We start from the raw sequence: 16634 nt of genomic DNA on the forward strand, positions 1-16634 counted from the left end.
AGTAAAGGAGTGTAGTTAAGTAATTTGTCCATAAATAATTGAGTGCATATTCAAATAGTTATAGGTATTTATTCTTTTTGTCTAAATTTATATGACATGTTTTTTTTTAGTTTATCCCCAAAAAATGTCACCTTTTTATATTAATGAAATATAATTTATAGTTAGATGAATATCTAAAACTCATCTTTGAGTCTTGCAAGTTACAAAAGTCATTCATTCATTTATTCATTTTTAAACTCCGTGCCTACACTATTAAAAAAACAGTAAAAACTGACCTCCAATCAAAAGGCCGTTTTTTGACCTTTTTTTAGTAGAATTGGTCAAACGTTATCACAAAATTGAGACAGTGGGAGTATTAGATTTCTCAAGAGAAAACTATTGAATTCATGTAAATTCAGTAATAAATCTTCTAAATCCGCCCTTAGCTACAACTTCACTCAGACTAATATGCCATCTGGATGAGCTGCATGGATGCTGAGTTTTCATAAGCAAGTTGGCTAATATAACAAATACAATTTGCTAATAATCAAATTAAACCTACAACAAATGTTTCATATTATTCAAAAGCTTAAAGTACATATGGAATATATGTTGAAAAAAAACAAACAATATGTCCATCATCAAGTGTTATAGTACTTCACAAAATAAAAAGTTTGTTCAAGGAAGTTTCCTTTTTAGTACATTAATTCTAATTCAAATATAATTACTAAATATATCCCACATGTTCAATAAAAATATTAATGGACCTAGTTGGTTCTTTTACTACCATCACTTATGAGTCACTCCATGTGTTCATGAGTCTTTCTTGATGTAAAATATTTATATATATGGCAGGCTTTTAGGAGTATACTACTTACTTTCATTGCTTTAGCAAATTGATATATAAAAATTTACTATGCATCACCTTTTAACAAATGAGGCTTTGCTTAACTGGTTGAACATCTTTATTTAATCGATATGTGAAGGTTTAAGTTACATTAGAGGGTAAGTGAAAATACTATTAATTCATCTGATAGTGTGAAAAAAGAAAAAATAATACATAAACAGATAATCAAACTTGCTCTTATTGTTGGCAAGTAAGCACCTCAACTTTAAGTATGTATATCTAGAACAACCTTAATTTGTCTCCACTGTGTCAGTTGAATACTTCAACTTACAAATTGATCATTCAGACAACTTCAAAATTTATGTGCATACCACGTCAACGTCAGGTGTCCACGAGACATAGGTGGAACGATTTGGACTGATTAGTTGTTTGTTGAGATCAAATTGAGGTGTCTAGATGTACACTCTTAAATTTGGAGTGCTTGTCAGACGAAGTCAAGCTTGAGTGTATGTTTGTATATTATGTCAAAGAAGAAGATATCCTAAGGGTGTATTTGGTATAATAGAAAATGTTTTCCTAAAAATAAGGATGTAGTTACTTACCTATTTTCTAGTCTTTCGTAAATAACAAAAAATATTATCCCAAAAAAATTTATATACAATTTAGATAAACACTAAAAAGGTGGATCACGGTGAGGCTGATCGAGGTTGGGGGTGTGGGAAGACAATAAAAATGGAATGCCACTCATTAAAACCTAATTTAGAATTAAAAGCTTATTAATTTCTCTAATAACCTCAAGTTAATATACGATAGTGACTTGTTTCACATTCAAATATTTATAAATATTTAACAAATATTTAATTCATAAACATAGTTTGATCAAAAGCTATAATTGGTAAACTATCACATTGAACTTTGGATCCTTGTGAAACTTGTTTTAAATCATTTTCTTGAATTTTGAGAAACATTTTGACCAATTAATCATAATTTGTTTTTGTTTTTTTAACAAAACACTTCCTAATTGATAACATACATTTTACCAAATCTACTAGATTGGATGTGCATGCTTTGAGTACTTTTTAATATTTCTCAAGTTCATTGATTATTAATTGATTGATCAATTTAGTGAGAAGCTTAGCTTAGTTAATTAGCTAAAATTATTCTATGGATATCTGTAATAGTAGATATTGTAGATGTTGATCAACACAAGTTTTTTTATCGTGAATTAATAAGAAATTTGTGTTTTAAAATATGATTTTCTTATTTAATAAACTAATTTAATGGGAAAACACTTGGTGGACAATAAATTATTATTGAAATACTAAGAAGTTTTCTAATTTTTTCGTATGCGAGTATTACTTTTTTTCTTTTCTTTTCTCACTGATTCAATTAAAATATATGTGGAAATAATCATTGAACATTTTTAGTAGGAACTTTAGTAAGAAAATAATGTTTTTTTAGTAGTGAAAATAGTTTAAAATCTCACTATTATTTATCAAAGATCTCATATTTAAAGTCTGAAAAAAAATGGTTATAAGAAAATCTCTAACTTGCTACTATTACTAGTATTATATAATATTAGTTATTTTCGAAAAATATTTTCAAATGATTTCCCCCAAACAAAACACAATATATCTCCATTTCTTTATTTTTGAAAATGTCTTCAATTCCAATATACCATTAATAGATGTGGTGCAGTGAATGTGACTGCTTTTTTCTTAATTGGAGGTCTCAGATTCAATTCTAGATATGAAAAATCTTTGATAGGGAGCCCTTCCTTCCAAATGGGCCCACATGCACCCCGAATCTGAAATAGCCGATTTCAATGTGGGAATCAAACACTAAATGGATAATATAATTTAAGAAAAAACAAAACCATGTCTTCTAATTATTTTCTTTATGATTGGAGGTTTTGTGTTTTAACCCTTGAGAATGAATTTTTTTTTAATGGAAACGTCGTTTCAAAAATGAGTTTTGCAATGTTTAAATATAAATTTAATCGAATCGCAATGTGAATAATACCGTATGAGAAAAAAAGAAGCATCTTAACGCGTAGATGAGAACTTTCTTTGTGGTTTCCCAGATTCCATTTTCAGCTGTTAATTAAATGAAACAAAAATACATGTATATAGTACATTAAATGAAGTATTTTAATTTTATTTGTTTATTTAATTTTGGTCAATGCTAATGAAAATATAAATCTTCGATTCTATAGCTACTAAGTATTTAAATATTTTAATGCCAGCAATCCTAACAAAAGAGATCTAGGAATCTCTTAAATTATTTCTCTTCGTTGTGACATCTAATATGGCCATCACACGTTTCCACGGAATGGATAAAATTTCTCCCTTCTTAATTATGGATTTTGAATTCGTATTCTGAATGTAAAAAAAGTCTTGGTATTAAGTACTTTTACATATATAATTTAAATTTATTAAGGCTTAATACAAATATTAGACATCCGAGTAAAAAATTTAATATGTATATGCTCCCACGTGATTCCACCAAATTCCAAGTCCTATCAATGATTCAAAATGGTTATATATAAAAATAATTTATTTTTTTGGTTTCTCAACAAGTCTTTGAAATTTCGATTAAATTCATATCGCACACTACAATATTCATTTGAAGGTGATGCTTCCAACAAGATTTTTTTCATATTCAGGATTCAAACCCAAAACATTTAATTAATGGTAAAGCAGTCCACCACCATCTATATTGATATATACACAAAAATATTATTTCTTCATAAGCATGCAAATCTTGTGGGATAGCCTTATGTAATATTCTTGTCAAATGTGGTGGGCGTGGGGTGATGTGTTTTGGAAATAAACAAATTATATTAATTTATTTCTGAGAGAATTATGTTTTTTTTTTTTTGTGGTCAATAAAACATAGATTTGAATATTTCGACAATTAATTTCATAATTTATAGCCCCCTTTTTAACTAATATAAAAATATATTCTGAATAAACAAACAAAAGAAGTCCTATATTGATGATATTGAATTTTTTTCTAAATTCAACAGTTGGGCACCAGTTTTTTGTTCAAACCAAATGCCTAGTGAATTAAAAAATTTGAGTTTACTAATTTTGAATTTTAAAAAAAATGTAAGGTTATCGAATACGTAATTAAAACTCTAATTGCGTCTCTGGAAAAACTCAGGGTCGAGCTTAGTTCTTGTTATGGGTGTGTTCAATGGATTTCAATTTTTTCATGTTCGATTGATAAAAAAAAAATTAAAATATTTTTTTTTAGAAAATCAATTTTTTCTTAAAAATGAGGAGTATGACTTTCCGTGTGGAAATAGGGAAAACAAGTTTCACAGGTAATATTCCAACTCTGTAGCCTCCATTCCACCACCACCCCACCTCCTATAATATTTATCTAGATTATATACAAATACTTTTAAGATAATATCTTTTTTTTTACGTACCAAACAAAAGCATAAAACTAAAAAATCTATTTATTTTTTTAAAAAAATATTTTTCATGAAAAACATTTTCGTTACTATTGAACACACCTTACGTATAGAAAATTTTCTTCTATATATATATTTTTTTGCTTTTATGCTCGACAACATCAATTCCTTATCACTAATAATTGTCTATCTCATAGTGCAGGTGAACTTTATTTCACTTATAACCACTTTTGATTAGTTCATTGAACTAGACATAAATTATATTTTATACAACATATAGCATTGTGTTTAATTTAATCAATCAGCACGCACTAAGATAACATTTTAACAATTATTTATAACACATTAACAATGGACGATGGAACCAAAAAGTAGACCTCAGCATCACTAATATTTAGTCCTTCAAATTTTTTTTTATAATTTCCAAAAAAAAAAGTTATTACGATTTCTTTTTGTTTAGCTACTGAAATTATCTATCGTTAAGTCGTATTACTTAAGAATTAACAACTTAAATGGAGGTTAGAAAAAAATAATGGGGAATAAAACTTAGTCCAAATAATTCCTTTATTTATTTATATTCGACTACTTTGAACTTGCAAGTTTTCTATTTTATTCTGATTTTTTTATTGAGTTTGAATTATCAACTTTTGATAATTAATTAAATGGTGTGATTGTATATATGTGTGTGCACACACTGAAGTCAAACATTAGGCATAATATTTCATTTTCATTTAAGTTTTACTAGTCAAACTTCAATCCCAATGTGTAAATAAAATAAAAACAAAATGTATTCTAACACTCGTTTAAAAATAAATACAGTATACGGTAGTCAAGCTTTAATATGGATATTAGATACTAAGTGAGAAATCTCTCTCTCATATATATATATATATATATATGGTTCTTGACTAACGTAAAATATGGATCGTGGTGAGATGGTTGAGATCCATCATTCTTAATCATCTGCCTCGTATTCGAGTTTCTGGAGATGGAAAAAGTTCTATGGGAGCATCGGCCCAAAAATAGGTCTCGCAATCCATGAATCGAGAATTAGTTTAGCTTTAATGCCACTTCCAAACACCGAGTGAGAAAAAAATTTATACGGTTATATATATAAAATTCACTTTGTGTATTATAATTAAATGGTTAATTATTCCGTAAATATGTGTGGTTTTCTTACTTCCGAGAAAGATACTATTACTATATTATTATAGTTCAAATATTATGACCAATCAAGATTATAATCTTTAATTAGTTTCTGCTAGAAGCATAAATTCCCTAAGATCAAGATTTTTTTTTATTATATTACTAAGTTTTAAAATGATTTTATTGTCATTACGTTGACTAGAAGACATGGGTTGCCTAGGGTTACTTAAAGCCTAATTGTAATGTACATATTTAAAAAAATCACCATAAATATTGTTTACCAAAATTGTTGTTACACACTTCAACTTTGTGAGAGTCCTATAACCCCCCCAAACTATTTTTTAGTGTATTATTGAGGGTATTATCAGTTTAGCTGGATGAGCAAGTGGCCACACACACGGTTAGCGCGTAAGGATGGAATTAAAGTAAAATGAACATGGCAATCCAAGATTTGCCACGTGGCAATCCACATCATTCCTTTTTTTCCATTAAACTTTTAGCTCTTAAGTTAATATTATTTTTTAATTAGGAAATATATACATATGTCAATTTTTAATTGGATATTTCCTTTAATAAATTACACTTAATTATTAATTATCATTAAAACTTAAGATGCCTACATTTTCTCCTTTTTTTTTGTTTTTTTTTTTTTGCTTTAATTTCTTCTTCATCAAAAATCGCTTCATTGTGTCGATCTTAGCAATGAAAAACTCTGCCGACGACGATAACGAAAAACTCAATCGTAACAATCGAAATTGCAAATTTGCAATGAACTGGATTTACCATTTTCAAATTTCGCCATCACCGAATCGTTATCACTTCACCATCATCACAAATAAAAAAACCTCCATCACCACCAAAATGATCGAGACGACCACAAAGTTTTATTTCTTTTTAGAAAGAAGAAGATAAGAAATTTATGTGAAAATTTATAGCCGAAAAAATGCATTACTCCTTAGAAAGAAAAACCCAATGCATATATTGGGTTTTCTACTGATTGAATGTTTTAATTAAATTTTTGTTGATTTAATTTAAAAGGAAGTTTTTAGGATGTATTTGTTGGATTTTAATGTGAAAGTCTTCATGTAAGGGTCTAATTTGAAAGGATGAGTGTAATGGTAGAAGAAGGTATAAAAAAAATAAAGAAAAATAGGAAAGAAATTGAAGAAAAAAAAATTAAAATGATAATTACAGTGGCAGGCGCGTGTGTGCCACCTTTTGGATAAAAACTTGGATTTAACCTTTAAAAGAGGTAATAATTCCACTTCAAAATAATACGAGGGGGGGGGGGGGGNGTCCGTACAGCTGGAGTGTGTAACAACAAAATTGGTCAAAGTTTTATGTGTGTTTTGAACCCTTTTCCCATTGAATAACATCAGGGGCGGCTGGTTAGGCTTAAGGAAAAGTCCTTGGCCTTAGGCCCCCAATTTTAGGGGCCCCCATTTTTTAGTTAATTAGGTAAGATTAAATTTATAAAAAAATTAGAATGACGACAATAATAAATGCAAACGGCTGGAAAAAAAATGCAAACGGTTGGGAAAAAAATGCAAACGGTTGAAGTGATATATATGAGTTATGACTCTGACTTTTTAACTTTCCAATAAAAAGTTGTGTACTTTTTTCTTAATGTACAAGTTATTGTTTTTTCTAATTTTATTTTTATATATACTATCCTCCTCCCTTCCTCTCTTCTATTTATTCTCACTTCTCTTCTCTAAATTCTAATCTTACATCTCTCTTATTCAAAGCTTAAGAATTTACTTGTTCTATTGATAATTTATATTTTAAATTTGGAGAAAAATATATTGCAGCAGCCCAAATCATTTAGAGTTGATTACTTCTTATACATAGTAGACCAAGCCATCTTTTCACTTCAAAATAGATTTGAACAATTAGAAGTATATGAAAATATTTTTGGTTTTCTATTTAGTGGGAAGAAATTGAGATCATTTGATGATGAGAATTTTAAAAAAATATTGTCTTAATCTTGAATGTTCCTTAAAACATAATACTCACTCCGATATTGACGGTTTAGACTTATTTTCTGAATTAAAAGTGTTAAGGAAAATTATAAAAGTAGAAGACAATACTCTAATTGAGATACTCAATCAAATAAAAAGACTTGATTCTTTTCCAAATACTTACATTGCTTATCGAATAATGTTAACAATTCCCGTAACAGTCGCCTCAACTGAAAGAAGTTTTTAAAAATAAAAAATAAAATTTTTTTATGTAAGATCGACAATGTCTCAAGAAAGATTAAGTGGTTTGGCTATATTATCGATGGAAAAAGAATTATTAGAAGAGATTGACTACACAAAAATTATTAACAACTTTGCATCTAAAAAAAAATAAAAAAATAGATTTAAAATAAAAATATTTTTAATTTTTTTAAGGCCTCTAGTTTGAGTTTGGCCTTAGGCCACCATCGGGTTTGAGCCACCCCTGAATAACATATATACTAGTGTAATTTTATAAGTGGTTTGAGTTATAGTGTACATAGTCTTACTTCGATGTACCTTGTGAATGTAGAAAGATTATTAATCCTTGGATTGAGTAAGGATATCACAAATCAAGTATGTAAAGTGCTAAATATAGCTGCGAAGAAGTCACACTGAAAATGGTTAAAAAAGAGACCAAATAGCAACAATATATAGTACTATAACTTAAGCAAAAGAAATAACAAATATTGATAAGTGAACTAATATTGACAAGTGAACTAGACAACTCTCGACTACTTACTAACCTTCTATCTTAATTTTTGGACTCCATATTTTCTTATCTAGGGTCATATCCTCAGTCAGTTGCATGTTTCTTGTTCAATCATCTCTTCCAAGACTTTTTGGTCTACCTCTACCTCTCCTTACACCCACTATAGCCAACATTTTACACCTCCTCATGAAAAATTTTATGCATCTTGTCTTCACATGCTCAGACTATTTCAATCTCGTCTCCCTCCTTTTATTTACCTCGGAGGTCACTTCCACCTTGTCCCAAATAGCTTTATTCCTAATCCAATCTCATTTAATATGCTAGCATATCCATCTCAACATTCTCTTTTTTGAATACTCTCATCTTTTAAACATCGGAGTTATTGACCAGCCAACCTTCCCACCATCTCATACAACATAGAGGACTTCTAATATTGTTATTAGTATTTTTGCATATATTTAATTTTTGTTTTTATTTGACATGTTGATAACATGAGTTGAATTTAAACAAAATAATAAAAAATTATATAATTAATTTTAATTTATTTGGGATTAAGACACTATTATTGTGTTATTGTTACTGTATGAATTAGTATAACCTGAAAAAGATTATGAATAACTTGTCCTTAACAAATCAAATTATATGGAGAATAGTGCCTCAAATATTTTTATCCCTAGAATTTCTAGACAGAAAGGAAATATCAATAAAGGTGCCTCTTTTTTTTTTTATTTCTTTTTCTTTTTGTGCTTCAAAATCACAATAAAATATTTGCTTAAAAAGTATAAATGTAAAAAGTGGATTGTAGAGCTCAAAGTTTGTCTCATAAAGTGTAATTAATACTTTAATAGCATTGGAGAATCACCTTACTTTCATTCATAATCACTTTTAAAAAAATATGGTTATGCAGAACCTAATCTTTTTTTATAGCATAAAAAACATAATAATTACAATAAAGGATCAATAAGTACAATAATAAATATTAAAAAATAAATAAAGCAATCGTAGGAGGAAACAAAGGGATTGGATGTTGATTAGGTGGAGATTTGATGTAGTTGTTAGTAGTAATGATTCGATTTTCTAGCAAATGAAAAATATTAAGAATATAGCAGTTTTGGTCCATAAGTTATTGATAAATTGTGATTTTAGATTCTACAATATCTGATTAAATATATTAAATCTTTATTTTATTGAATTGTACACTCATTCCTTTATTTGTGAATATTCACATATTTACGATACTTGTTAATTGTTCCACAACTTTATTATATATGTGTTATGTCAAAATTATATTAGTACTCCATAATATGGACGACAATATAGTTATACAAATAGTCAAAAATAATATATTTTCTATGTGAAGGGACACACATTTTAATTAAATATACTGAATCATAGTATTGTTATTATTACACTTTTATTAGCGTATTCCTCGATTCTAAAATTACTTGTTATTTTCTTTGCTTTGATTATTATATTATTATTTGGTGTTTGTTACTATTCTCTTCTCCATTGTGTTTTTAGTATATGATTATTTCACTGATGTATTTGTTTTGCATACTTGATTCTGATGTGCGTAATTACTTGAGTCGGAGGTCTATCATAAACAACTTCTTCACTTTTACACAAATAAAAGTAAGACGGTATACACATAATTCTTATTAGATTTCACTACAAATGTTATTGTTATTTTATTCATATATCATAAAGACCAAAAGCAAGTTTTTTATTTTCAATAATTTAGGGATTTGAAATAATAATATCCTAAAATATTAAGTAGGAAGGATATTAAAAAAACAAAGGCAAAACAAATAGTGGAAGAATATCTACTGTAGATTTGTGGGCACATGCAAAACTACAGTATACATTACTCTACAGGATTTGCTAAACAAAATCCCTTGGAAAGAGAAAAAAAATATTTTTTAAACATAAGAAAGAGAATAACCCAACACTTCCATATCAATCCAACTAGACACCATATCAACCATAATCTAATAAAATAATGAAATTCTAGTTAATAATGTTGTTAAACTAATCAAATTCTCTTATAAAGGTTTGAGGGTCATTGTGTTTCTTCATGTCTAGGGAATACATTTTTATGAATTTATGTTGTGTTCCCACTTCTAGAAGTAAATTAAGACAATGGAATGTAATTAAGAGTATTCAGAATTTGAATAATTTCATTTTTAAAAAAATTTATTATATGTGTCTTAAGAGGAATTAAATCCCCATCAAGAAGGATAGAAAAGCAAAAACAAGTTTCATTTATACTATTTAATCAAGAGAGATGTATTAAAAACACTTTTGAATTTGGCCTAAATTATTAGTTTCGTTTTTTTATTATTGACAGCCTTAAAAATACTCTTCTACTTGACTAACTTAACTTGGATACGTACACTTCCGATCGACCACATGATATAGCTAGGAGCATGTAGTTCTTCATAAAAAATCGAGAGAAGTGTTGAAAACACCTTAAACTTGATGAGAACCTAGAGGTGTAATTCACTCATGTTGCAAGATCGAGGGTGTATTTAAGTTCAGTTAGTCAAGTAAAAAAGTGTTTGCTGTCAATATTTCATGGATGAAACTAATAATTAGCTCCAAATTTAGGGATATTTTCAATACTTCTCTTTTTTATTAATGAGTTTTCAATTAAAAAAAAATTATATTTAATAAATTTCTCAATATAATTACAAAGTCTCCACGAAAGTTACTGAATTCAAGACAATTCCCTTCCCACCACCTAAATCCGCCCATGATATATATAATGGATAAAACAAATATTAGAAATATAATTCCACTCAAAAAATTAGTTCATGAAATTATTAAAAATATTTTATACCTTAAATCCTAATAAACCTTAATACAAATGGATATTTGGCTTAATCGAACCATATTCTAATTAAGTTGAATTTTTTACTAGATTGAATTTTCCTTTAAATTTACTTCAACCTTCATATGAACTAATTTATTATTCACTTAAAAAAGTAAAAAAATAAATGACATCATTTTAAGGAATTGATTGGTTTGTTTTCTTGTAATTTATTGAGTTCACATGTATGTTTAACAAATGATCATTATTCTCTCTTTTTCACAACAAAACAACTCATAATATATGACCCACAAATTATAGCGTGTAACAGCTCGATTTGATATGGTTTTGCATGCCTACATAGCCTTTGATTCTGAAAAAATATTTATTCACACTCAATATTTATATATTATTATATATACGTATGAATACAAGATACTTATCTAGCTTGTATATCAACTGATTATAGCATTATTAACATTTAACATAGGGTAATGAAATGGATAAGTTCTCGACACCTTTACATATAAAGATTGCAAATTTAAAACCTAAAAACAAAATAAATACTTCTGATAATAAAACGTTTCCCAATAAAAGTTGGTCCAATATATTTCTAATACTGCCGTATAACTCATTTTATTTATTTATTTTTGTTTTAATGGGACTAATAAATATATTCTCACCAACATAACTCACATTTGCTTTATCTCCATAGATTATGAAATATATTGTTACATTAATTTCAATAGAAAAGAAGATCTTCTGTAAGGTTGCACAAGTAATTATTTCATCTCTTTCAGAAGAAAATCTCTATGGAGATTTTTTTGTAAATTTGATAAACAAGTACATTGAAAAAAGAACTTGAAAATCTACATAGATGGAAGGAAATTTTAATTTTCATTAATGAAAGAATCATTACTTATAATTATAAATTTGATTGCATCTTACCTAATTAATGATATACCAACCAAATTCCTATAGATTTTCTCCCAAGTTTTATCCAAAACAAATAATTATGAAAATATTATAATTAAAATTATTAGGGTATGAAGCACGCCACTTGGATTTTTTAAATAATTTTTTTTTGTAAATTTGAAGTTAATTAGGAGAATATATTGTCTATTAGAAGGTTAGGTTTGATGTGAAAAAAAAGAGTAGAGGTTAAGTTAATTTGTCATAATAGGTTTCCTAGTATATTAAAAAAATCATTTCACTAATACATATATTTAACATAAACCTCTATTTTTTAAAGAAAAAATCTCATATTATAATTTCTAGCTTCAACACTGTATAATTAATAAATGTAATTATAAATGTTTAGTACTATTTTTTCAAAACCAATTTTTATGTTATATTTTATCTTTCTATAAAAACTTTTTTTTACCACTAACAACAACATCTATTCTATAACAATATGTTTTTTTTTGTAAAATTATTACTATAATAATTAATTTGTTTTAATCATATTCTTTATCAAATGTTACTATATGTGTATTATAGGCGGTCACTATAAGCCCTAAAATAGAATGAACAAGACTATTATAAAGAAATCTGACTATATAATAAAAATTTAGATTAATCGAAATTCTAAATGAATACCGACAACAATTTACTAATGGTAAAATAGTGGGGGTGAGGAAACATGGGAGGTGAAGCGCGTAAAGGGAAATATATGATTTAGAATTATTGCATTATTTTATGAGTTTATGATCAGAGAGACAATCACTATCAAAGTCTTGAGTCTTGACTAATAATAATAATAATAATAATAGAGATAAATAATTTTATAGAAGTTCACAAAAATGAGCTAGCTAGCAAAAGTAAAAGGTAATAGGTCTCGAGTTCGAACTTTTAACAATACATTTTTTTTGTTGGAAGTGTTATTTTCATAAATAAGCCCTTATATAGTCAAATCTCATGAATATCGATATTGAATGAAAAATTAAAAAAAATTGTAAAAGGTATAAGGTTTTATCTTTGTACCTCTGATATTGGAAAAAATCATCTTGGAGCGTCGTGGCCCTTCTTAAAAGGTTCTGTAATGTGCGATTCAGATTTAGTCGATTTGTAATGTAGATATTGAATACTGAATGAGAAATTAAAATAATAATAATTAAGGGTATAAAATCCAATAATATAAGGATAAATCAAATCAATTTCCTATATCTATATGCAATCTCTTCCAGCTATGCAATTATTGTCATCTTTTTTTAAATTAAAAAAAAAACTACTCCTTTTGAAGATCTCTCTCTCTCTCTCTCTTTCTTTAATTGTTTTAGCCTTATAATGCTACAAATATTTTGTGCTAAAAATCATCTCAATTCTTGAATCTTTCTTCTTTCTTCAAAAAATTCTCAAAGTTTCAAATATTATTTTCTTGATTTTATTTTATTTTTAGAAAATATGGGGAGCAATTATTTTGGTGAACCAAACTTTGTAAATGAAAGATCATCATCATCTTCATCAGGATCATCAAGAAAAAGCAAGAAAAATAATTCAGAAAAACCAAACAAGCAACCACAAAGAGGACTTGGTGTTGCTCAATTAGAGAAAATTAGATTGCATAGTGAAATGGGTGCTAATTATCTTCACAATAATAATCCTTATGCCAACAATCTCACACAGGTAATTAAATTAATTTTTCTCTAATTATCTTGTTTAATTATCTCTTCCAAAAAAAAAAAGTCTTTAGTGGTGGATCTAATAATTTTAAGTTAAATGTGTAAGAAACAAGTATTAGATTGTTATTTATATATAGTGTAAGAAAAAATTTTAGTGGTAGATCTAACAATAAGTTCATATGTTAGGCTAAAACTTAGTAGTATTTGATAGAGTTATATGTATATACATAACTCACTTTCTTATCGATTCAAAAATCATAACGTCTAAATTTCTGACTCTGCCACTACAGTATTCCATATCCCCTAAGTTTGTTTTCTTTTGAATTAGAATACTGACCTTCTAAGTTTTCAACATTTTGATGTAATTCTTTCTTATATTTGTGTGTGTGTGTGTGTGGATTTTGTATATTTGCAGGAGGATATGAGACTACAAGCAACATATTCATCTTCATCTTTTTCATACTCAACAACTTCTTCTACTTATGGTTTTCCCAACCACCAAGGCATTATGGTATGCAGTTGAAATATATTTATTGGATATATGAACTATTTTTCTTTAGGATCTCAAAGTTTGTTTTTTTTTTAAAATAAAAATTTATCATTCCAATAATGTGGGAAGATGTCCCAAAACATTATGTACTTCTTGTCCATATGTCTAGATCATTTGTGATTGTCTTGAATTCACTCTTACTTTATCTTAAAAGAGAAATACTGATCTTAGTGTTATTAATAAAAAAAAATTGAATTTTTATGTGATAATTAATCCATATTACCCTAGATATACATACTTAGATTTCTACATTTTGTAAAAGAGATTTTTTTTTCTTGGAAACTCTTTGAACATAAGAAAGATCTTTCTTTTCATAAACTTTTCCATACAGTATATAGAAAAATTGACCACTAATTTTGTAGCAAATATATAAGCAAATTGATTCTAAAAGAACCTGTTTCACCAAATAGTGCTAATTTCTCTCTTTTTAGAATGGCTTCAGTGGCTACATTTATGTTAAGTCTGATCGCTCGGACCATTGTACCTCTTTAAATGAGTAAATTGTGAAAGATAATTCTAGTATGTGTATTTGGAGGAGATTTATACACTTCTACTTTCATTTTCCCTCTTTATTAGGGGTACTTCATACTTCCTTCTTTTTCATTTTATGTGTCTTAATTTGATTGGATACAACATTTTAAGAAAGATCGATTTTGAATCTTGTAACCTATGTACAACTTCATTCTATGTGTCTTGATTTGACTTATCACAAACTTTAAGAAAGTAATATAGAGTAATGAATCTTGTGACCTATGTTCAGTGTATCAAAATATCTTTTGAATCTTGTAATCTTTAAAGAGAGTTATTGTATATCGAAAGTAATATTCTTTCTTTTAAAATAAAATAAAAATAGAATTAAAAGTGTAAGAGACGTAAATTGAAATGTAGAGAGTATTATTTCCTTGTAGTTGTCTGTATGTGATCTATAGGTCCCATGTTTGAGCAGTGAAAATAACCAATATGTTATCTACATAACAACCCTTGTGATACGACTATTCTCCGAATCTACGTAAATATGGAATGTTTTGTGTATCGGACTGCTATTTTTATTGCCTTTTCACTTCATCTCAAATTTTTTCAGATGGGAATGAGTGGCATTGAAGGAGCAAATATCAGATATGGAGATTCTCAGCCTAGTTCTAGACCAAGGTACTTAATTATTGCTTATTTCATAATCAAGGAATATTAATAAATTAATGAACAATTTGAACTGTTGATCTCACAATTTACTTATTAATCTCCATAAAATATTGTCAATTGTACTTGACCAAAATGATTCTAATTACATTTGTGGTTAAATTCAGTACATGGCATCCTGGCACAGTGCATGATCCTCAAGTGTATGCTCAACCTAATATGATTAGACATCACCACAACATGCAAATAGAGGTATTTTACTTGCTACTTTATTAATTCCATGTGGCACAATTTGCATGTTTTTTTTTTTTGTTAATTCAGATTTACACCACATAAAACTCATTAAAGGGGAAGCACAAGATTTTATTTATTTTTTATTTTGAGAGCTCAAATTCAACACCTCTAATTAAGGCACTAGTAGACAATCTCCCTTTTTGACGGATTTCGTCAGAATGTGACTTGTCGGTAAAGTTCCTGACAACTTTTTTAAATAAAAAATCCTTATCGACGAGCCAAATTCTGATGTGATATCGTCTATTTGAAATGAACGATTTTTCTGATAGTGAGAGTGGAATCGTGGAAGGTTTTTGGTTTCTCACCCGGTGTCCGGAGCCCACATTGGAGCTCCGACTAAATCTAAATCACGCACTGCAGGGCCCATTCGAGGGTGGTTCTCCCAACAAGATTTTCTTCATACCTAGGGCTCAAACCTGAGACCTCTGGTTAAGGGTGAAACACTCCCACCAGTGTACCACAACCCATGTTGGTATCGTCATAGAGTTTCAATTTTCACATATAAACCTTTATGCATGACAATATCCTTAAATTTACGTGTGAAATTTGAAACTCCATAACATGCTACATTTCAATTACACGAGTAACAAAGTGGTTATTTGTGGATTTTATCTCAGCACAATCCTTGATGTTGCAATTAAGTTAATATCAATGAAATAATAAAATTGATTGTAATTTTATTTTTATTTTTGGTTATTTTATTTTATAGGATTCAATGGAAAGGAGGAGAAAGAAAGATAGAAGTGACTCTATTGGTTCAAATAGTCAAAATTCTGAATCAAATGGCAGTCAAGATTTAGATTTGGAGCTCAGACTTTCCCTTTGATTTACTACTATTATTACTATGGATTTGAATATATCTCATGAATACTAATTAGTTAATAGTGTTTTTTTTAAAAAAAATAGAGAGCACCCTTTGGTTTGTATTTTGCAAATGTTGCACAAATTTATTATGAGCAACTTATTGAAATTCACTAGTCTTTTTTTATTATTAGAAAAGGCAACAAGTGTAATTGAAGGAAATTGATTTTCCATTAAAAAAATAATTGGAAAACAATATCCATGGGATGTGTCATAATTCCATTGCAATGGAGGGAAATTGTACAAATGATCCTTTT

At 27.9% G+C, this 16634-nt stretch overlaps 1 protein-coding gene across 1 annotated transcript; it reads left to right on the plus strand.

The window, feature by feature from the left end:
* Positions 1 to 13149: 13149 nt before the first annotated feature.
* Positions 13150 to 16634, plus strand: LOC125862433 (protein SPEAR1-like). Its single transcript, XM_049542496.1, has 5 exons — positions 13150 to 13539; positions 13951 to 14046; positions 15167 to 15234; positions 15390 to 15474; positions 16226 to 16634. Exons 1-5 carry the CDS (start codon positions 13318 to 13320, stop codon positions 16340 to 16342), a joined length of 588 nt encoding a protein of 195 aa, XP_049398453.1. The 5' UTR covers positions 13150 to 13317; the 3' UTR covers positions 16343 to 16634.

Source organism: Solanum stenotomum, chromosome 4 (genome assembly GCF_019186545.1).
Source record: "Solanum stenotomum isolate F172 chromosome 4, ASM1918654v1, whole genome shotgun sequence".
NCBI lineage: Eukaryota > Viridiplantae > Streptophyta > Magnoliopsida > Solanales > Solanaceae > Solanum > Solanum stenotomum.